The sequence below is a fragment of the Ceratotherium simum genome, chromosome 25, assembly GCF_057802395.1.
Source record: "Ceratotherium simum simum isolate JZ-2026a chromosome 25, ASM5780239v1, whole genome shotgun sequence".
Classification (NCBI taxonomy): domain Eukaryota; kingdom Metazoa; phylum Chordata; class Mammalia; order Perissodactyla; family Rhinocerotidae; genus Ceratotherium; species Ceratotherium simum.
This window is the reverse complement of record NC_141924.1, coordinates 721745-744837: the sequence shown is the minus strand read 5'-3', so window position 1 is coordinate 744837 and position 23093 is coordinate 721745. Positions and strand designations below refer to the sequence as shown.

The following is a 23093-nucleotide window of genomic DNA, read 5'->3' as shown; positions in this document are numbered from 1 at the left end:
TAAAAACCATTTTATCTCCAGTGTTGGGTTCTTAAATTGAATTTACAGTAGCATTCACAATAATGTTAGGTTATTTCTCCTTCAACAGAATGATCTTCCAGAATCTTTACTTTGATTCCATGATTCTGATAGGAAAAACTCAAACTCTTATTTGGATTTGTTTCACTGTTTTTCTCTTTAAAGTAACTGTTTGTACAACTAACATTAATAGCTGTTACTTCACTTTTCATGTGTGTCTAGGAAAATTTGGAATAAAAAATTAGGAAAGTTATGTCAAACAATTATTTGATAAATGAAGTCTTTTTTTTTTAAAAAAAAAAACTACATATAAATGTCTTTCTATAGCTTGTTAAATTGTGTTTCTGGGCACTGTCGTCTTAAAACACCAGCTGACCTTGAAGCTGATGCTTCAGTAGGTTTCTCTCTTCTGGTTTCAAACCACCAGTGGTGTTACCATGGCCCCTGCATTGAATAGTAGATGTCAGCAGATGTTTGGGCTATGTGTCCATCACCAGTTTTCTTGAGAAACAAACTCAGTATGCAGTTATGCGCTTTTGTTTTTTGAGCTTATTGTTGCCAAAAGTGTTTATTGCAAAATAACAAAAAAGTTATAAGTAGTAGCTTTATACGATGCACCGTAGCAAACCTGTTCAGGTTACTCTCTCCCTGTTTTGTGTCAGGACAGCTCAGCCACTTCGTGTTACTCAACCAGCAATTTCCCAGCCAGTGGCAGTCCAACAGCCCCTTGCATCCTGTAGGCCATGGCACAGGCGACAGCACAGCAGTCTGGCACACCAGGGGGCTGGCGGGAGCACTGAGTGCTCCCCCACCTAAGCTGCCTAGCCCTCAGGTCTGAGTGCACTTCCTTGTGTCATCGAGCACCCTGTGTGTCCCTGACAGGGAGAGGTACTCACACTGTGTCTGGAAGAGGTGGCAGAGAGAGAAGTGCCCCCAGGTTAGTGACACTGTCCACCACGCATGCACCCACATCTGGAAGCTGGAGGTATAAGACAGAGGTCTGTCATTCAGCCTATTTTGTTGCAGTTGTTAATAATGTTTGTTTTTTTAACCAAAAATACGGGAAACATTTGAAACCAGGTGGGATTCTGAGACTCTGCGCAGACCAGGTGTATGACCACCCTGGTTGCAGGTTCCCTGCCCTTGCCCTGCAAGGCTGGGGAAAGAAGGTTGGTCTGGAGCATGCGCTGCTCCATTCAACCAGAGTACCTCTAGAAGAGAATTAAGGGTGATAAACTCATTTCTAACAGGAACAGAGAACACCTTTTCTTTTTTTTTGTGAGGACGATCAGTCCTGAGCTAACATCCATGCTAATCCTCCTCTTTTTTTTTTTTTTTTTGCTGAAGAAGACTGGCTCTGAGCTAACATCTATTGCCAATCCTCCTCCTGTTTTTTTTCCCCAAAACCCCAGTAGATAGTTGTATGTCATAGTTGCACATCCTTCTACTTGCTGTATGTGGGATGCGGCCTCAGCATGGCCAGAGAAGCGGTGTGTCAGTGCGCGCCTGGGATCCGAACCTGGGCCGCCAGTAGCGGAGTGCGCGCACTTAACCGCTAAGCCACGGGGCAGGCCCGAGAGCACCTTTTCTTAACTGTTCACATGTGTCTCAGATAGAGCAGAAATGCCTTCAGCGTATCATAACTTCAGAGTGAATTGTACACTTCGGTGTTAACGTTACCGAGTAACGCATGTGGTTTCCCCTGCCTTGGAGGTTTCCGGCCCTGCAAGGGAGACTGGGTGGAGGCTGAGTACTGGATGCGGCCGGGCACGTGGAGCAGCGAGGCCATCTCCGTGAAGCCGCTGAGGTACAAGCGTGTGGACAGGGTAGGTGCTGACCCTCATACATCCCTGGGTTCCTGTATTCTCCTGGGTACGTTAGGAAGTCTAGATGAATAAGCTTGAGTCTGGGCCAAAGAGGAGCCTGTTCTCTTACTGAGAATGCTGTGTTTCCGTAAGGAGGTCACTAGAGACCAGCCTGGTGTCCTCGCATAATTAAGTTGTAAGTTATGTAGTTTACGTGAAAGTGTTAAAATGTTCTAATTGTCGGGAGGGAGTGGAGTGGGATGTAGGATTTGAGCTTGCTTGTAAAAGCTGGCGTGGTTCAGGGAGTGGAGCCTGGAACTGAGGAGGGAATTGAGTTTGCACAAGGTGGAGGTGGAGGTGTGCGCTGGGCGAGTCGGAGAAGCAGGGAAGGGACCACCGGACACCTCACACCCTCTCACTCCAGCTATCGTTGCTGTCCCAGCCTTGGCTCAGTCCCTACCCATAGTGTAATCTTCAGGGCATTGCTTCTCCTCTGACAGCAGGGTCCCCATTCCCCCAAGATTCAGTTTTAAGTGTCTGTAGTGGGGCGCAGTGAGGTGTTGCCACACAGCTCAGCAGGTGTTTCTGGGGGTCATCTGGGTTGGGCTGGTTCAGAGAGGTGGACCCCTTGTATGGTGCGTGTTTAAACATGGCTGTGCTTGCAGGTCTGCATTTCTAGCCTCTGTGGAAGGAATGGGGTGATAGACGACAGTATCTTTTTCACCTTGGACTCTCTGAAACTTCCAGAAGGATACGTGCCTCGAAGATATGACCTGGTCAGCGCCGTGGTGGTGGAGAGCAGCCAGTCATGCTACATCTGGAGAGCCCTCTGTATGACCCCAGTGAAAAGGCGGTAATGAGGACACAGCTTGCTTCTCTGGGACCGGAAAGGCCCGATTTAAGTGTAGTTTGAGAGTTACTTTAATAAGCCAAAATAATAGACTGTCCAAATCCTGAGCTGGGTGGTAAGAAAGAGAGTACCTTCTGGAGGGTTTTGAGCGGTCTTTGTGGTTGATTGAAGGGCAGGTTAAAGATTCCTTCTTAATCCTTAATCTTATATTGGTGATTTTCATATTTTGGTGGATTTTTTTTAATCTTTTGTTCTTCTTTCACACGTTGGCATTTTTTAGAACACTTTGGACATGGTAGATTCTTAAAGTTATTGAGTTTCCTGTGTCTGTGTTCTTCCTTCTGAGCCCCGGTGACCCCACCACCACCCCATGCGTGTTTATATGGCAGGATGGGCCTTTCCTGAGCTCTCAGTGTAAACGGCAGCCCTGCCTGCCTCCCGTTCCCCCTCTGCCTGCTTTTCCTCTTTAGAGCTTGTCTCCAGCGAGCTTTCTGTACGGTCCCTTAATTACTCTGTTGATCACCTACTCTCCTCACTGGAAGGAAGCTCTGTGCGGGAATCAGTTTGTGTCTGTTTCCTGCTGCATATGGAGCACCTGGCTCTGTCTCGGTGTCTGAACTGCGGGCGGGATGTGTGAGGTTCTGTCTGCTCCCCTTGCTTTACGACAAGTAGCCAAGGTTCAACAGGACAGACTACCTAGCTCCAGGCTGGGGCAGCATGTGAGGGGTGGAGGTTGGGGGAAAGGATACAGTGAGCTCTGCCTCCTGGGCCCTGCTTCCCTTTTGGAGAATGACTCAGGCCTTTCTGTGGGACAGTGAAGCGAGACATGTCGCCCACACCCTCTCACCACCCCAGGAGGCACAGGAGTTGTTTCAGCCCCATTGCGCGGGCTCAGCATCTACCTCAGAAGTGGAGCAGCTCCTGCCTGTATCTGAATAGGGCTGTCAGGTTCCTGCCAGGTCTGGGATCTTACTGGGGGTTGGCAACCTGAAACCCTGGGGCCAAAGCCGAAGCCGAAGCCGGAGGCCCCTTCCCACATTAGGGGTGGAGTCACTTGGGCCCACTTTCAGGAAGCACTCCCTGGCTCTTCCCTTCAGGCCAGAAAGACTTGAAAAAGACTCTGCAGTTAGCTGGGCTCCTGATTGTGAGCGTGGAGGGTTGTGGGATGGCGGCCATACCGGCCCCTGACATCACAGAGAAAGTAGTTGCCATCTTAGGCCTCAGGGCCAGTGTGGTCATTGAATGACAGAATTTGCTCCAGTTCTTGATCCTTGTTGCCCAGTCTGTTTTGTTTTTACCAGCACTTACCTTTCAACATATTCTACGACTTACTCGTTTATGGTGTTTTCCAGAGTGGTGGTGGCTCACAGTGGTGTGGACCGGTGTCTGTTGAATGGAGTGTATGGGGGCATGACCAGTGGGCTCCCTGGCTGTGGGTGGTCAGCTCCTGAGGAGCCTCCTCAAGTGGCCCCTGGGCTGCAGTGGACTCCGGCCCCTGTGCGGATGTGAGTCAGGGCAGCCGGTCCAGTGGGGAGATGGTGCTGCTTATCCTTGGGGAGGGGTGACTCTAAGCCGGGATACACTTCCCGAGGCTTCTCCCTTGTCTGCCTCATGTAGCAAGGGAAGTATTCTCTCCTTTGTTATTGGACACTGACTGTGAGCCAGCCCCAACTCCTGTGAACTCAGAATTCCCTCATAACCCCTTCGTCAGAATGAGGGTTTAGGGGTGAGTTAGTGAGCAGTCAGTTCTTGTTTCCTGAGTTTGTAATGAAGACGAACATCCCATCCCGTCCATCCTTCCAGCAGATCACTCAGTGAATGCTATCTGCGTGCCAAACACTGTTGTAGCCACAGGAGTACAGCTTTGGACAAAGAAGACCCCCATTTCTGCCCTCAGAGTTTATGTGCTTCATCCCCACTCAGGCGTCCTGACACGAGTGAGGCAGCTAGGTCAGCAAGAGGGAGCCTGCTCTGTGTGTGCCGGTCTCCACAGCAGCTGGTCCAGACTCCACAGCTTTAGCCCCCTGTGTGGGGGCCACTGCCCTTCTCTCAGACCCACTGTCTGGCCGCCTACTCGAATGTCCGAAAGACGGCGCCAATAATGTACGCAAAGTGGAGCTGCTCTCCTCCAGACCCAGGCTTCCGGCGTCTTCCCCATCCACTTCCCCGAGGCAGTTGACTTCCTTCTTTTTTCAGATTCCTGAACCCCATCTCTTAGCAGATGTGGTCAGCTGTCTGCGGAAACTGAGACTCTGCTTCCGCTGCTGCTCCCACGGCCTGCCCAGGTCTGGGGTGAGGGCAGAGGCAGGATTAAGGGAGCTCTGAGAGGCGTTGGAGGGGAGTGAGTGGCGGCTGTTGTGTGGGCCCCCGTGGAGGAGGAGAGAAAGGAAGAGAATGGGAGGTGGGAGGGGAGGCGAGTTTGGAAGGAGCAGGAGCTGGCTGAGAAGGGGTCACTGGTGTGGTTGAGAAAGTCACTGAGTTGTGGACAGGGGCCAGAAATGTGGAGGAGCTGCAGGCTGGCTCAGGGGAGGGCGTGACACCAGATTTACCTCCAGAAGGAGCACCGTGGGTGAGCCATGAGAAGAAGGCCTGTGCTTCGCTAAATAAAGGGACATAAATGGGTCCATTCTGAGGGGAGGGTAAAATCGTCTCATTTTCAGAAGAGATGAACTCATTTAATTGTTTTCAAATACTTTGAAGCAACAAAACTTTTTCCAAATGAAAGCTTACCTTGGTCTCTGGTAAGCAAAGCCCCAAGTTGCCTCCCCTCCCTCCCGGCAGCCTGGAGGGGCCGGCCTGGAGGCAGCCAGAGGCACCTGAAGAGGAGACTGAACACCTCTTTCCCCTGGTGACGAGGGGAGGGGAGCTCCCTCCCCCCGCATCCCTGGAACACGCTGCTTCTGGTGGAAACGGGTTCGTGTTGTATTCTCAGAATCAGGAGCTCCTTTGAGATGTCACCACTCTGTCACCTCCTCTTCTCCAGATTGTACTGGATTTGTCATTCTCTTCTTCAAGATGATTTGCTGTCCTTCTCCGAAACCCTAAGTGTTGTAGAAACTCTGTGTAGTTTCATGGTCACCTCTTTGGGGTTGACCTTTTATCCCTTGTGTAGCAGCTTGTGCTGCAGCTGGTGGCATCTGGAAGGAGAGTGGCAGGTGAAAGGGTGGTGCTTCGGGATGCACCCCTGCCGCAGTGACGCTGTTCTGTGGGTGCTTTCTCTAGAGAGTCCTCTGCCGGTGAAGAGGCTGCCGATGAGTGCTGTGGAGCCCTTTTATTGAAAAACAAAGGTGATATTGAAGTCACGAGGATGACAAATTTTGGAACTCTAAAAGAAGGAGGAAGTAAAAATATGGTGATCTGGATAGAGTAAGTTTGCCACTTAAAATTATGTTAATGGATTTTAAACTGTGATTTGAGAGTTTCTGTAGAACCAACTTTGCCCATTTATTTTTTCCTTTATGAAAATCTTTTCAAAATTTTGTATCCCAAAGTATCCTTTGTACTTATATTCATAAAGGTATTTGAGATCGCCATTCACTAGTTAGATTGAACTGTACGTTTTATGGTAACTGAACGTTTTAGCTTTAGAAATCCTGTCTGTATTCAAGGCTAATTCTCTTTTTCCAGGAATAAAGGAGATGTTCCTCAAAACTTAGTCAGCTGCAAACTGGCTGGCTGGGATAAAGCGAAACAATTCAGATTTCAAATGCTGGATAAAGCCCAGATGTGCCCGGTGGTATCTCTTGTTTCTGTTCCTGAGAAGGAGAAGAATTTTTCAGATGAAAATATTAACTCATCAGATAGCTACAGAAAAAACAATACCTGTCAGACGGTGGAGAGCAGTTTGGTGAACAGCAGAGAAGCCTCTCCAGGTAGATGTCAGCCGTTGCTGCGTTAACTCGGACACCAGGGCCTCGCCACCTGTGAGCCCAGTCAGGTCTGGGTGATGGTGCAGCTGCCACTTGAGGGGTCCTAAGCAGAGGAGGAGTGGCCAGAACACTGCAGCCACTGTGGCAATTTACGCCGCGAGCTCTTTGGTTCTAGACCCTTCTCTGATGTTTCGAGGCTAGGGAGAGGGACAAAAATAGCTTCACAGATACCCAGAAGGGCTTTAGACCTGCCGTTTCCATCAAGTATTTCTAAATCGGGAAAGCCTGCCAGGGCGTCTTCCAGCTATGGCCGAGGTGTAGTGACTCTTCTCCCAGTGACATGGACCCTTCTTATTTCTCGCCCCTTCCTTTTTTACTGCAGTGTGCACTGTTTGATGCTTTGGCCATTGTTTTTGTGTGCGTGCCTGTGTGAGTGTGTGTGTGAGCATTCCCTTCCACTAGCATACTACTGCCATCAAAAACAGTTTGCCTTTTGGTCTAATTATGGATCTAAATTTCATCTATCAGATGACTGTTCCTGTAAAGGAGAAAATGGAGGAGAAGAAGAGAGTTTATCAAGGAGGCAGGTGACAGAAGCTGGCGGGCTCATCCCTCCAGGTGGCAGAACCCTGGTTGTGATCGTATGTGATGCAAAGTAGGTGGCTGAAGAATTTGGAGTGAGTTTCCTTTGGGGGCATTTGTACATTTGTCTTTTTAGGGCTCATATATGGTATTTCTGGGTAGAGTGTTATAAAAAGCATTCGTAACTGCTTTGCTGGGACAAAATGGTAAGAAAAAGTATTGGTGGAGAAAAGGACTTGCACTCACCTGAGGTGATGGCTACCTTAAGCCTGACAAGCTGCCCACACCCTGTTGGAAGCATCCCACTCTAAGCCTCTTGGCTGCTCCTCCACACGCCTTCCCTCGTGCTCCCTCCACCTCCCCCCAGGCAGCTAGCAGGCTCACTTCCGCAGCTGGCTGCACCTGGTTGGCCACCTGAGCCCTCATGGGTCCTTTTCCTCTTCCCATCTCCTTCCCTGTGTCCAGAACTCCCCAGCCTGGCCCACTGGTCATGTCACCTGTCAGCTGAGCATTTTGGCTGCAGGCCACCTTCCCTCTCGCATCAGTCATCTGCATTTGCTAATTCTGAATCTTTTTAAAAATGCGAATCTGATTAAATCACCACCTCGCTCCGGGCCCACCGACATCGAACCATGGGTGACAGATAAGCAAACAGCAGCCCTGCTGTCAGTGGTATGTGGTGCAGGCACTGTAATGAAACAGGTTAAGAGGCACGGTGAGCGCAGGGCAACTTCAGTGACAGCAGCAGCAGGAGACAGGGCAGGCGGCAAAGTCAAAGACAGTGTATTTCTGGTCACCTTACACAATTCTGATTTAAACCTGAGAACACTGAAGATGTTCTTCTTATTCCCAAGTTTGAGAATTACAGAAAAGAGTACTTCAAGGGCTTGGTTTTATATCAGGAAAATATTACATTGCTTATTTTAGAAAATCTTTTCTCTGTAAAAAGAATTATTAAAAACTAGGGATGGCTGTGGTTGGTAACTCTGTGACTTTCCTTAAGTGTACAAGGGGAAATTACGTGGAATCTGCCTGTCTTATTTATGACTAAAACTAAGTCACGTATTGTTTTTGCAAGGAATTCCGGCCGCTGCAAGGAGCTCCTTCTGCTTTGCTTCTCTAGTTTCATAATCGGGCGAGTCCTTGAAGTGAATGTCGTAAGTGGGGAGGAGTCGCTAATAGCTGTCCGAGAACCGTTTTCATGGAGAAAGTCTAAAAGTTCCCAAGCATTAGCTTCCACCAGAACAACAGTTGTGGTGACCACACAGAAAAGGTACTGTGCGTAGAGAGGACGAGAGTGTGACCCAGAGTGCATGCTCGGCGTGTGAGACACGAGTGTTCAAGAGAGGCGGGCAGACAGGATAAAGGGGGTGCAGCTGGGTTGCGAGCTGCCTGTCATCACTATGCTTGGGGCAAGGGGTGTGTTTTCACACAACTCTTACGTTACTCTGAGGAGAGCCCAGAGGCGGCAGTCAGCAATGTGAGGACAGGGTGGGGGGCTATGACGCCCCCAGGCCCTCACTCCTTCCCAGCGCCTCTCAGGGTGACTTTCTCAGAGCAGGTGCGATTTGATCCTTGCCCTTGGCTCCTGCCACCTCTCATGTTCCTGACAGCCCAGCCCGTCCCCGGAGACATCTCCTGTCCCACATGGGCACCCAGAGGCACGGGTCAGCATGGTGTCAGTGAGGTGTGGCTGACGTGGCATTGTGAGCTGTTCACAGCACCTGAGCGTGGCTTGTGTTTGGGGCAGCCAGGTTGCTTGGCTACTTGAAGCCCATTTGAAGATGTGGCACCTTTGAAGAATGAATTTAAGAAAAAACAACATGTAATCTGCTAGTGACATGTGGCTGAGGGACTTGGGGACCACTCAGACTTTAGTTGGGGTGTAGCTTCAAGAAAGTGCTGCAGGTTCACATTTTCTCATCTGTAGTTATGAAACTCAAAAGCTCTGAAAAGCAGTTTTTGTTTGTTTGTTTGTTTGTTTGTTGAGTTTAGTGCCAAAAAAATCTGACCTATAGGAATGTGAGGGTATTTGATGACTTTTCCTGTGTGACGTGAATGCTCACCCCTCAGCTGCAGTCACTGATGAGTTTAGCTCAGGTGCTGCCCACAAGCCCTGGGGCGATAGGTACTGCTTTTCCAGTATTGGAAAATCCTGAATTTCAAATCACATCTTGCCAGTAACAATTTAAGATAAGGTATTATAGACTTCTATGAATTTGCAAACTGAAGGAAAAAGATCTGTTAGCAGAGAGGAGTGTATTTTGGCTGTTGACCTCTGGAGTTAGACCGTTGTTTGACTCCCAGCACTGCCACCAGGAAGCTGTGTGACCTTGGGCCAGTTTCTTAACCTTTCTCATTTGTAAAGTGAGTATTAATAAAGCCTTAGTCTCACTTGTAAAGTGATAGTCCCTCCCTCATGGGGTTGTGAGGATTAAATGAGATAAGGTATGTAAAGTGTGCCATTTCTGGCACAGAGCAGTCGATAGTGATCAATAAGTAGTAACAGTCGTTGGTCATGTAAAGGGGCGTACTCTGGGCATGGAACCTACAACACGGGAGCTGGAAGTTACCGTGGCCTGTGGGGAGTGGAGAGTCCCAGATGGCTGGGTTTTAATTACAAGAGCTGTTAAGAACCCCCAGTTGTTATTTAACGGAATACTGAGCGACTTTCTGGTTATAATTTGGCTTAACTTGAGAAGTGAAATAGACCAAAAACCACAAGTATTTTAATCCCCTGTTAGCTATTTACCTTTGAATATTAATGCATTGTCACTGTACGGGGTTGTCTCTAAAACAAGAGACATTTGCTTCCTGTCGTCAAGTTAGTGACCCAAAGTGCCTGTCCTGGTTGGCTTGGGCACCCTTGGAACCCAGGGTCTACACCTGCTTGCTCCCCACTTGTCCAGCAGGGCTTCCAATACATCCTGCCTGTCCTGCTCTGTCTTTGCTCCTTTCCCAGAACATTGTGTTCATGTGTTCACTTAGCCAGTCTGCTGAGGACCCTCTTTGTGCCAGGACCTTCTCAGCTGAGTTTCCAGCCATCCTAAGCTGTGGGCAGACATGTTCTGTTAACTCAGCATGTCTTTTGAGGCCGTGTGGGAATAAGATGGGCTGTTTAGGCCACTTACCTGAACGTGTGTGTAGTCTTCCTGTTAGTAATTAATACTTTGCTGTCATATGTTGAATGCCCTCTGCTTTCCACATACACTCCACATCTGTGTGCACTCTCATCCAGCTCTTGCTGCAAATCTGCAGGGAGAAGATGTCCCTGTTTCCCAGCGGGGAGGATGGCCTACCTGGTGCTACTGGTGGTGGCCCTGGGGTTTCCCAGAGCATTTCTGTCACAGAGCTTCTCTCTCATCAGCCCTCTTGTTTCGAGCTGAGCTAAAGGAGCCCACACGTCAGGTGACCGTTAGTGGACCAAGGAGACTGGGCAATACACTTCTCTCCTCTCCACTCAGATGCAAACTTAGAGCCACACGTTAGACGGGAGTGACACTGGTCGGCAGTGCCTGACGCCTCTCTCCACTGAAGTCAGGGACAGACTCGGAATGGAGGGTGTACTCTACCTCACTCTGACACTTGAACGTCTCTGCTCTTTCCTGGATTCTCTTCTCCCAACTTTTTCCTTTCCTGTCATTTCTGTTGTTGTTTTGGACTTGCCCACGGCAAGTCCGAATTCTGGTGGGGGAATTGTGTTCACTCCTGCTAACAGCCCTTTCTAGGGAAAGGCAGGAGCTTGAGAGTGAAACCGAATTTCCCCAGAGACATTACAGGCTGAAAAATAGGAAGGCAGGACCCAGACAGAGCAGCCTTTACCAAACGTGTTTTTCCACAGTAGTAGGGGCATAGTTTCTAATATTCACGTCGTTACTAAAAATATAGCAGGAAGAGTTGCACTATTTGGAAGATTAAAAACAGTTTTTTTTCAAACTCACTGGTTCCAAGAGGTTCCTGGGCTTTGGGGACCTATTCTCCTGTCTCAGGGAAAGCAGCTCTGCTCTCCTCTCTTATTGGAGATGGGAGGACCCTGTGGGAGCTTGTTGGGAGAAAGGATCCCAAAGCTAAAGTAAAAGCTTGCAAACTACTGACTTGAGCCAACAGTTCATACATCAGTATTTTTGGTGACTAAATGAACTTTAGTCTTCTAAAGTAGGACAGGGTGTCTAAGTATAAAACGCCTGCATGACTAAGAATTGCTCTTAACTTGTGAATTTCTTTTTTAAGGAACTCAAGACGACAACTTCCAAGTTTTCTTCCACACTATCCAATACCAGATAGACTTAAAAAATGTGTGGAACAAAAAATTGACATACTGACCTTTCAGCCGTTGCTTGCAGAGGTAGGCAGAGGGTCTGATGTGAAATATGGACCCTTCACCACCCTGGGGTTGTTTTCTGACAGGATCAGGGTGACCCCTTCACAGGTTCAGACCTCATCCTGGCTGTCTTTACCACAGGGAGCTGGCAATTGCAATGGCTGTATTCCTTTGGAGATGACGTGTGAGTAATGTCCCAGGAGGTGACATCCTCAGGGCCTTACTGACTCGTGCACTGGGGCTTTCGGGGGCTGGGGACACAAGGGTGGGATGCCTCTGTCTGCTAGAACTGGGGGCCTAGCTTCCTAACAGCTGTCCTTTCACGTTAAAACGCTCAGCAACTAAAAATAGATAGGAGCTTCCTCTGAGAGGAGGAACCGAGAAGAGACAGGACGTCTGTGGAAAGACCTCTAGCTGCACAGGCAAGTGCTTGGGAGAAGGCGAGGGTGCCAGGCTCACCACCAGGCCTGACGCAGCTGCTGCCTTTGCGAGGCACATCCTCTCTTGTGGCTCTTTGGAGGAGGCCTTGTCTGAGCCTACCCGCTCTTCCAGGTGGTGGCTGAAGCCAGGAGAAGGGTGGGACCACTGGCGGGGAGGAGGCGCAAGGGCAGGGGCAGGGGTGGCACTGAGAGAGGTCAGCACACACATGTGTGCACATCTAAGCGAAGTCCAGGGGAAGAAAAGGCTGCTCCATTTGGCAGTTAGAGGGGAGAGTGCTGCCCCATCTCCAGCAGGCATCTTCCATAGGGTTTCGGGGTCCTTTGGCTGAGGAGCAGTTGAACAAAGTGGGGCCTGGGCATGTGCGGCGTCCAGTAAAAAGGAGGGAAGAGAGTGGACAGTGACCGAAAGGAGGCATGGGTTCGTCAGAGCTTTTGTCAAGGATGAACAAGTCTCAAGCCTGTTTATGGGCTGAGGGCATGAGCCTGTAGAGAGGAGAGGTGGGGAGTTGTGCAGAGAGGAGAGAAGGTTTGGGAGGAAGCTGGTGGGGGAGGGTCTTGCGCTGTGGAGTGGTTGTCCTTGAGCCGGAGGAGCTCGCCCGGCTGTGGAAACGATGGAGCCCTTCCTGTCTGTGGAGCTCTGGGCCCCTTGGTAGGGTGGGTGATAGAAGCTCCCTCAATGCCACACTGTGTGGTAGGCACAGGCAGGAGATACCCCCTCCCCAGGGGGACTTGCTGGCATTCTTGAAGCGGGGGGAGCATACAGCTTACTGCGGAGTGACATGCCAAGGCACAGAGAAGGGCGTGGGCAGCTCTGCATTGCCTAGGTGTTGGCAGGACCACCTGGGAAGGACCAGGGTATAGAGGGTGGAGCGGGGGGGCGGGCTGCAAAATCAAAGCAGGGAAACCTGTTAGGAAGTCGGTGCAACAGTCGTAATGATTTTAGGACCTGAACTAAGGCCATGGCAGCAAACTAGCCTTAAAAATAAGTTAGGGAAGAGCTCTAAGGCCAAGTAATTGATGCTGGTGCAGATGCAGCTTCTGTGAACATCATGTTAAGCCTGTGCATCCACAGCTTTCGTTTAACGCTTGCCTGCCTGCTGGAAGGGACCTTCCTCATGAATGTGGTAGTTACCAGAAGGAAGCATGTTCCTGTTCAGCAGTAATAATAATGTTGATGGCATTAATCATAAAAAACTACTGTGTGGTTTAAGAGTCCGGAGTACGTCTGCCTTTGTGTCATCTCGGTAATAACCCACGAGGTGCTGCACTTGCGTCAGCTTTAGTGAGGCACAGTTGACGTCCAGTGAACTGCATCGATTTCAGGTGCACACTTGGATCAGAGTTTTGACACATGTATACAGCATCACCACGATGAAGACAGTGACTTCGTCATGTGAATATATCCCACCTTGTTTCTCAGCTCGCCTGTGGGTGCTGAGTGAGAGAAGACAGACACACAGTCACATGTTGTGGGATTCCACTCACGTGAAATGTCCATAGAGGCAGAGTGCGGGTTGGCGGTTGCCAGGGTCTGCAGGAAGGAGGGAAGGGGGAAAGTGCTCACTGGGTAAGGGGTTGCATAGCTTGTGAGTGTGCTAAAGGCACCGACATGTGTACTTCAGAATGGCTGGTCTGAGGTGAGTTTCAAATGCTCTTTCTGCCTCTATCGAGAAGATCATGTGGTTTTTCTTTCTTGGTCTGTTAATGAGGTGAATTCCATTGATTGATTTTCAGATGTTACACCAACCTTCCATTCCTCTGATAAACTCCATGTGATGATGGTGCTGTCGCTCATGCATGTGTGTGTTTGTAGACATATATATGTATAAATATGCACAAACACGAAGAATTGGATTTGATTTGCCAGACCTTTGTTTGGGTTTCTGCATCTGTGTTCGTGAGGGATGCTGGTCTGAGTTCCCTGGTCTGGGGTTGAAGCCAGCACATGCTCACCTCGTAGAGTGGTTGGGGAGTGCTCCCAAGAGTTTGTCAGAATGGTCGTGTTTCTTCCTTAAATTTCAGATGGAATTTTCCAGTGAGGCTTTCTGGCTCTGGAGTTTTCCTCATGAGAAGATGTTTCCTTAGAAATTCAGTTTCTTTGATAGCCACAGGGGGCGGGTCATTCTCTCTCTTTGGAGTGAGCCGTGGTGATTTTTATCCTTGAAGGAGTTTATCTGCTCCACCTAAGTTGTAATTTATTTGCATTAAGTTTTTTATGATATTGGTAATTCGTCTGTCTTTCTTTTTTCCTGATCAATCTGGCTACAGGTTTATAAATTTTTATTAATCTTCTCAAAGAACCAGCTTCTAGTTTCATTGATTTTCCTCTCTTTTTCTGTTTTCTTTTTCATTGATACCCGCTCTGATCTTTATTATTTTATTTCTTTTACTTGCTTGGTTTCATTTGCTCTTTTTCCTACTTTTTAAAAGAGGGAGCTTAAAATCATTGATTTGAGATCTTTCTTCTTTTCTGACATAGGTTTTTTTAGTGCTATAAATTTTCCTCTAAATAATATTTAGCTGCATCCCACAAATTTCACTTGGTTGTGTTATTCTCATTTAGTTCAAAATATCTTCTAATTTTCTTTTTGATTTCTTAATTGACCCATAGATTATTTAAAAGTGTGTTATTTAGTTTCCAAATATTGAGATTCTTTTCCAGAAATTTTTCTGTTGATTTCTAATTTAATTCCATTGCGGTCAGAGAACATAGTTTATACGACTGAACCCTTTTACATTTATTGACTGTTTGTTTCACAGTCCAAAATATGGTCTATTTTGGTAAATATTCCTTGTACACTTGAATGTAATTCTGCTGCAGTTTGGCAGGTTATTCTATAGCTGTCAGGGCAAGTTGGTTGGTAGTGTTGTTGAAGTCTTCTGTACCCTTATTGATTTCTATGTGCTTGTTCTATAAATTATTGAGAGAGAAGTTTAATTCTCTGACTATAAATATATGTTTGTTTCTCCTTTCAGGTCCATCAGTCTTTGCTTCTTACATTGAAGTTCTGTAATTAGTTGCATAAACATCTATGGTTATTATGTTGTCTTGATTAATTAACCCTTTTGTCAGCGTGAAATGTCTTGCTTTGTCCCTGGTGGTGTTCTGGCTCTAGAATCCACTTTTTGTGTGTGTGAGGAAGATCAGCCCTGAGCTAACATCCATGCTAATCCTCCTCTTTTTTTGCTGAGGAAGACTGGCTCTGAGCTAACATCTATTGCCAATCCTCCTCCTTTTTTTTTTTCCCCCCAAAGCCCCAGTAGATAGTTGTAGGTCATAGTTGCATATCCTTCTAGTTGCTGTATGTGGGACGCGGCCTCAGCATGGCCGGAGAAGCGGTGTGTCAGTGCACACCCAGGATCTGAACCCGGGCCGCCAGTAGCGGAGCGCACGCACTTAACCGCTAAGCCACAGGGCTGGCCCTAGAATCCACTTTGTGTGATGTTCATGCAGCTCCTGCAGCTTGCTGTGATCGGTGCTACTCAGGGCATCCTTTCCCAGTCTTTGACTTGTCATCTAGTTGTATCTTTGTCTTTAAAATGGATTTCTTATGGGAAGCAGCTAGTTGGGTCTGGCTGTTTTATCCATCTGACAGTCTGCCTTTTACTTGTGGTGTTTAGACGACTTACATTCTGTGTGAGGTTTAAATCTGCCATCTGGCTGTTTGCTCTCTATTTGTTCATTGTTTTCTTTCTCCTCTTTTTCTGCCATTTTTATGATTCCGTATCTCCTTTGTTGGCTAACTCTCCTTTTGTAGTGTGTGTACAGTTGTGTGTCTAGGGTTTCTAATAGCCCCGTGCAGTAGAACTTTCTGCTGTGGTAGAAATGTTCTTCATCTGTGCTCTCGGATGTGGGAGCCACTGGCCACAGGTAGCTATTGAGTGTTTGCACTGTGGCTCGTGCCACTGAGGAACTGAATCTTTAATTCTGTTCAATCTGAATTAATTTCTGTGTACGCACCTGCATGTGGAGAGTGGCTGTTTTGGACAGCACAGGACAGCACTGTCCGCTCATCACAGTCTGCAGTGACACCCTGACACTTCCTGCACAGAGTGGGAGCTTCGGGTGCTGCCTCCCCATTCTTTCTTCTTGACCTTTTGCTAATGTTGTAAATTTGACATCTACATATGTTTTGAACTCCGTAATGCATTTTATTCTTTTTACTTTATATAATCAGTTATCTTTTAGAGGCATTTAAAAGATAAATCTTTTACACTCACTGCATCATCACCTTTCCTGGAGCTCCACATGGACCCAGCCTGCTGTGGGTCCCTCTCCTGCTGAAGGGCTTGCACACCTCCTGTGATACTCGTCTGCAAGTGGTTGGTTCTTGTAGAATTTGTATGTCTGCAAAAGGTTTTATTTCACTTTCATTTTTGAAAGCGATTTTTGCCAGTCTTGAATTCTAGGCTGAAACTTTAGAGATGCCGCTCGGCTGTCCTCCAGTCCACCCGCTGTATTTCTCATGACACAGCTGCTTTCCTTCGCACCTTTGTACTTTCACACGTGATGTACATTTTTTTCTAGCTGCTTTTAAGATTTTCTCTGTATCATTAGTTTTAAGAAATTGAATTTACAGTGTGCCTTGGTATAGTTTTCCTCACGTTTTTTGGCTTGGGGTTCTTTGAGCTTCTTGGATATGTAGGCTTATAGTTTTCCTTAAATTTGGAAATTTTTTGGCCCTTCTGTCTTCAAATACTCTTTCTGCCCCCTTTTGCCAGATTATTAGACAACCTTGGGCCACTTGAAGTTGTCCCGCAGCTCACTGATGCTCTGTTTGTTGTTCTTCAGTCTTTCCTTCTGCCTTGCATTCTGGATAGTTTCTATTGCGGTCTCTTCAGGTTCACTAATTTGTTCTTTTGCAATGTGCAGTCCCATCCAGTGTGTTTTTTATGTCAGATATTGTAGTTACTATCTCTACAAGTTCAATTTGGGTCTTTTTTTTATATCTTCTGTGTCTTTACTTAATGTGCTCAGTCTTTCCTCAACTTTTTAAGTATATATAATACAGTTATAACAGCTGTTTTAATGTCTTTGTCTACTAATTCTGTCACAAGTGTCAGTTCTGGTTCTGTTGATAGGTTTTCTCCTCACTGTGGGTAGTAGTTTCTGCTTCTTCGCATGCCTGGTAATCTTTCTTTGGATGCCAGACGTTCTGGATTTTACCTTGCTGGGTTTTAGATATTTATCTATTCCTGAAAATATTTTTGAGCTTCATTCTGGGATGCAGTTACGTTACTTAGAAACAGTTGGATACTTTTAAGCCTGGCTTAAAGCTTTATTGGGTGGCACCAGAGTAGAATTAATTTGGGGCTAATACCGTTCTGAGTACTCTCTCCAGTGCCCCTTCATTACAGGCCTTTCCTTCTAGGCTGTCAGGACCCACACTGTTCTCAGCCCTGTGTGAGCTCTGGGAATCATTCCCTCTAGTCTAGTCATTCTCAACGGGTGACAATTTACCCCCCAGGAGACGTTGTTTGTTGTCATGATTGAGGTACTAGTAGCATCTGGTGGGTAGAGGCCAGGGGTGCTGCTAAATACCCTACAATGCACAGGTCGGGCCCCACCCCAGGGAACAGTCCAGCCCAGGTGTCAGTGGTGCTGAGGCTGAGGAACCCTGCTCTGATCCCATTTTACGGGTCTCCTGGCCTAGCGTGGTTTCTCACACTCAGCACTCTCTCACACTCTGGCCAGTGCTCAGCTGACGGCTCAGAGGGGACTATCTGAAACTCTCTAGACCTCTGTGTGCTGCTGTTTTCCCGGCACTCGGCCACCTGCAGCCCCTAGCTTCATCTCCTCAGTGCAGAGTCCACATGGCTCCTCTGCGTTCTTCCCTGTTCTGGGTCTGGGAACCCTGTCTAGGCAGCTGCTGGGGCAGTTATAGGGCTCACTTAGACAGTTTCCCCAGTCTCAGGGTCACTGCCCTGTGCTGCCTGGTAGTCATTGTTTGAAAGCCGTTGTTTGATCTGCCTGTTGAGTTTCAGCAGCTTGGACTTACCAACCCCAGAGCTGCTTATTTCCTGGACTTGGGTGTATTTGATGTGTTACTCTGCTCTCATCAACTTGTTGGGGGGGTTTTTTTCAGCTTTTGAAGATGTCAAACTACAAGGAGAAGTTTTCAACTTTGCTCTGGCTTGAGGAGATTCATGCAGAAACAGAATTGAAAGAATATAATATGAGTGGGGTCACCTTGAAAAGAAATGGAGATTTTCTTGTTCTGGAGGTCCCAGGATTAGCTGAAAGTAGGCCTTCTCTGTATGCAGGTGAGTGTGTTAGGTGTCGTGTTTTACTAGCTGAACCAGCAGACAATGAAGCACAGTCGAGGAAGGAACGTTTGTAACTGTAACACCACAATCATGTTACCTGGTTTTCTTTGCTTTGAGTTAGAAATTCATGTAAAACTTGGTCAGCAACTTGAGTACATCCAGCATCTCTCTTTTGTCACACTGATATTATTTTTAAGCAGTTGATCCTAGTAATGTTTTTGTTTTATTACACTTGTTCAAAGTTTGATTTTATAGTACAGCAGCAGAATTTTGTGATTATGTAGTTTTACATGTGGTAATATATTTTTAACTAGGTGATAAACTGATTTTAAAAACTCAAGAGTACAATGGACATGTCATCGAATACATTGGCTACGTGATTGAGGTGAGCAGCCACCTGTAGTCAGTTCATGTTGGACTAGCCCTCAGACCAGCCGGAGAGGTAGACTTCCTGCCACAGCTTTCTTGGGCACTGACAGTATTTTGGAAAATTGGAGGATAAAGTGAATATTTAAGTAAATTTGAAGCATAAAGAGGATTTAGTATCTAAAGAAATCCTATCATTTTCAACCATGTAAAACGTATTTACCTTTTAAGTATATCACATGTAAGGCATGGTGCTTGCATGTAGTTACATTTGGGCATTCTGAGTGTATTCCAGAAGAGGATAGCCGCAGAAGGAAAAATACACTCAAAAGTTTACAGCTCTGAAAGTTGGTGAAGAAGGTTTTATTGGCTTACCTAACTCCTGCTGCTCAGGTGGTTCTGTGTGTGTGGTCTGTGCTGCTGCAGCTGGTCTTCGCTGCTTCTGTACCAAGCATGGCGCTGGGATCGATGCCCGAGTCTGTGTGAAGGGAAAAATGAAGCCCACACGCTACCCAGCGTAGAAAAGTAAAAGAGTGCCAAAGCCCTGACTCTAGAGGGAGGAAGGGTTGCAGGAGCTAGAAGAGTCTGGAGAGGATTCAAAGAAGAGGTGACATCTGACCTTTGCTGCCATGTCTGCTGCATTCTGCACCTAAATACGGGGCCCGTACTGGGGTTCAGTTCATAGAATGTGATCTTTTCCTAGAAGATGGAAGCTGGGGGCGGTTCAGAGACGTAACAGCTAGTCCAGCATTGGTGGATTGCACAGGTGTGAGGCTGTGCTCTGTCCTTGCTGAGGAAGGTGAGCGGAGATGGTGTGAGGCAGTCGGGTGGTTCTCCACCGAAGACAACGAGAGGACTGACTTAAATGATACTATTTGCAGGAGAGATTTATTAATCTGCTTGAGAAGAGGAGAAAGTGACATCTGAGATACTCTTAAGAGACAAAAAGAATTTGGGTAGCCAAAAAGGGCACGGCAGGTCACTTCAGAGGGTGGTAAGCAGATCACAGAGGCCGGTGCTTGTAGCTGAGGAGTTTAGACTTCATAAAGTCAGCTGCTTCTGAGTGATGGAATTCATGGTAAAGTTAGTAAGTTCTACAGGTCTCAGCCCATTGCTTTACTTGGTTCTCTATAATTTAATTTCTTGGCCAGTGCAGTGGTGTGGGATACGTGATGGTACAGAAGGCCCTCAGGAGAGCCCCTATGTGGTGTGGCTGGCTGAGTGTGGTGGGCGGAGGAGACGCGTCTAGAATGAGCGGTTATTCCGTTGACCTCAAATCGCTGTCTTCCATGACCAGTGGCCCAGTATAGTCACCCTGGCACCGGGTGGTGGGGACATTCCAGAGTGGGGCCACTCTGCTACTGGCAAGTTGTGCACTCACCAGGGATGCTAGTCCTGGGAGCCATGGGGACAGAAGGCTCCTGAGGCAGAGCCCAGCGCTGGCTCCTGAGGCAGAGCCCAGCGCTGACTCCTGCCACCATGGCCACCTCCACAGAGGGGCCACCCTGTCTGCCAGGAGCACATGCCTGAGAACAAACATGGTCATTTCCTCCCGTTCCGCTTCGTGATCTCAATAAGCGTAGTTTTCATTTCTCAATGCTCTGTTTGATTCATTAAAGCTGCCCTGTCATTTTTTGTCTTATCTTATGCTTCCTTTGTCTTTCTGGTTTTTCTTTTAATTTCATACATAGTTTTTCAAGTTTCTGTAAATGACAGTGCCAGTATATGATGTCCTTGGGGCCTGAATCTGATGATGGCTCTTTGTGTTGACCCTCCCTCTTGGTGCTTTGTTTCCCTGTGTGTTTGGCCACCTTTGATTATGGATTCATTTTTGTTTATCTTAATCTCTGGGAGACCCGAGGACCTGTGCTGGCTTGCTCTGCTTTTCAGGGGATGATGTTAGCTTCTGCTGAGAGCAAGGGGGCACTGCTGATGGGTGCAGTTGCACCATCCAAGTCCCTGCTGATGTCACGGTGCAGACCAGTGTCCACACCAGAGTTGACTCGAGTTGCAGCTTCCACCCAGCCCTTGGAAAGCCACATGGCCTGGTACTCCCTTATTTGGTTTGAGCTCTCTTTCAGCTCTCAGATTTTCCTTCCTGTTTTGCCTCAGAAATTTCCCTTCCTTCCTGCCTGTCTGGGAATTGTATGCAGGATCTAGCTTTGGCTGGAGGGTCCCAGAACATCTAGTTTCCTCTACTGCTGGAAGGGGAGGTCTTGGAACGACCTTTTTATGGAGGCACTATTGTGGCAGGTACATCTTGCTACACTTATAATTGTTTGTTTGCCTTTGGAGGCGTGGCCTGTGTTGCACACCTAGTACTTGCAGAGCCCAGGTGGAGAGCGTGGCCAGGGAGGAGAAGCTCAGTAAGTGTGCTGGTGGGGGTGGGCACATGGACCAGGTCCTTCTGTTTGGTAATGTAACAGCACAAAGATTTAACCCTTTTTGATTATTTTTGCATGGATTTAAGATACTGAATTTTAGTTCAAATCGGTAGCATGAATGTTTCATGTGTTACTAGATACGGATAGAAGATTGTCCCCAGAAATCAGGTATAAAGTATGGAAATTAAATTGTTTGTTTCTTTTTTAGATTCATGAAGAAGATGTAACTCTCAAACTTAACACAGAATTTGAACAAGCGTATAACTTTGAACCTATGGATGTGGAATTTACATATAGTAGGTAATGCTCTTCGTGACTCTTCCTGATGGGTGGTAGTCTCTCCTCTTCCGTCTATCCCTTGACGTCTAGGTGGTGTAGGGGGTGTGCCATCGCCGTGTTTATACTGAGAGGTTGTGAGTGGGCTCCATGCGCCCTTTCGCATGCCTCCTGATTGCAGCTTTATTACCAGACATTTTTTGAGATCTAAAGTTGCAGACATCACGTGTTCATTCCATTTTGGACCTTCAGTACACCGAGTCATGGGTTCATGACACACTGCCACCATGAGTCCACTCCCTCCTTTATGTTACTCATCATTTGTCATGTCATGAGCACGGTGACCCCACCACCCTGCTGTCCCCTCCCCATCCTCCACTGAGCCCTCCACCATTGACTGGGATTTTGGGTTTATCTCACCCTTGCTTTTTCAAAAAATCATTTGTGTGTCTGTGTACACACCCAGGAAGACTGTTCTGTAGTTTGAATTGTTTTGAACTCGTGACCTGCAGTCTCTGCGCTGTTCACCAATGTCCTGCTACTGGAATTTCTCCATGTGGTGAGTGCTCGCCCGTCTTCACCACTGTTTGTGCCCTGCTGTGTGAGGACTCCTCTCTGTTCTCCTGCCAGTGGGCGTTTGCACTGTCACCTGTTTTGTTTGCTTGTTGCTGCTGTGAACACTCGTCCACCTCCTCGTGCACCAGCGCTGTGTTTTCGTGGCTGTGCACTGAGAAGTAGGATTTGGGTTGGGGGATGTTAATGTTTCAGCTTTACAGGTGGTGGCATCAATGACTCCAGTACCAACGTCAGTAATAACCTGTTGATCCGCACCCTCCCAAAGCCTGATTTTGTTAAATATCTAAATTTGCGCTATCTGCTAAGCATGTGATCCATCTCACTATGGTCTTGATGTCCGTTTCTCTGACTTCTTGTAAGGCTGAGAAGCTCCATGTTTATTCGACATAAGACTTCTTCATCTGCGAAATGCTTGCTCATGTCTTTTATTGAATAATGTGACTTATTATTTGTAGGAGTCTTTCTATATTCTTTTTTTTTTTAATTTTTTTTATCTAGGTAACATTGGTTTATAACACTATATAAATTTCAGGTGTACATGATTATATTTCAGTTTCTGTGTAGATTACATCATGTTCACCACCCAAAGACTAATTACCATGCATCACCATACACATGTGCCCAGTCACCCCTTTAGCCCCCCTCCCTCTCCCCTTCCCCTCTGGTAACCACCAATCCAATCTCTGTCTCTATGTTTGTTTGTTGTTGTTATCTTCTATTTATGAGTGAGGTCATACGGTATTTGACTTTGTCCCTCTGACTTATTTCACTTAGCATAATACCATGACAGTCCATCCATGTTGTCACAAATGGCTGGATTTCATTGTTTCTTATGGCTGAGTAGTATTCCATTGTGTATATATACCATACCTTCTTTATCCATTTGTCCCTTGATGGGCACTTAGGTTGCTTCCCAGTCTTGGCTATTGTGCATAACGCTGCAATGAACACAGGAGTGCATATGTCTTTCCGCATTCGTGTTTTCATGTTCTTTGGATAAATACCCAGCAGTGGAATAGCTGGATCGTATGGTAGTTCTATTCTTAATTTTTTGAGGAACCTCCATACTGTTTTCCATAGTAGCTGCCCCAGTTTGCACTCCCACCAGCAGTGTATGAGAGTTCCCTTCTCTCCACATCTTCTCCAACACTTGTTATTTCTTCTCTTGTTCTTTATAGCCATTCTGACGGGCGTGAAGTGATATCTCGTTATAGTTTTGATTTGCATTTCCCTAGTAATTAGTGATGTTGAACATCTTTTCATGTGCCCGTTGGCCATCTGTGTATCTTCTTTGGAAAAATGTCTGTTCAGATCTTTTGCCCACTTTTTAATTGGGTTG

At 47.1% G+C, this 23093-nt stretch overlaps 1 protein-coding gene across 1 annotated transcript in view; it reads left to right on the top strand.

The window, feature by feature from the left end:
* MOV10L1 (Mov10 like RNA helicase 1) overlaps window positions 1-23093 on the top strand; it is an 83291-nt gene that overhangs the window by 11691 nt on the left and 48507 nt on the right. Inside the window, exons 3-12 of the mRNA XM_087448708.1 lie at window positions 1732-1844; window positions 2489-2676; window positions 5896-6039; window positions 6301-6545; window positions 7071-7197; window positions 8203-8397; window positions 11355-11469; window positions 17972-18149; window positions 18467-18537; window positions 21111-21202. Of these exons, the coding sequence (XP_087304834.1) occupies window positions 1732-1844; window positions 2489-2676; window positions 5896-6039; window positions 6301-6545; window positions 7071-7197; window positions 8203-8397; window positions 11355-11469; window positions 17972-18149; window positions 18467-18537; window positions 21111-21202 (1468 nt within the window). The remainder of the gene's footprint in view (window positions 1-1731; window positions 1845-2488; window positions 2677-5895; window positions 6040-6300; window positions 6546-7070; window positions 7198-8202; window positions 8398-11354; window positions 11470-17971; window positions 18150-18466; window positions 18538-21110; window positions 21203-23093) is intronic.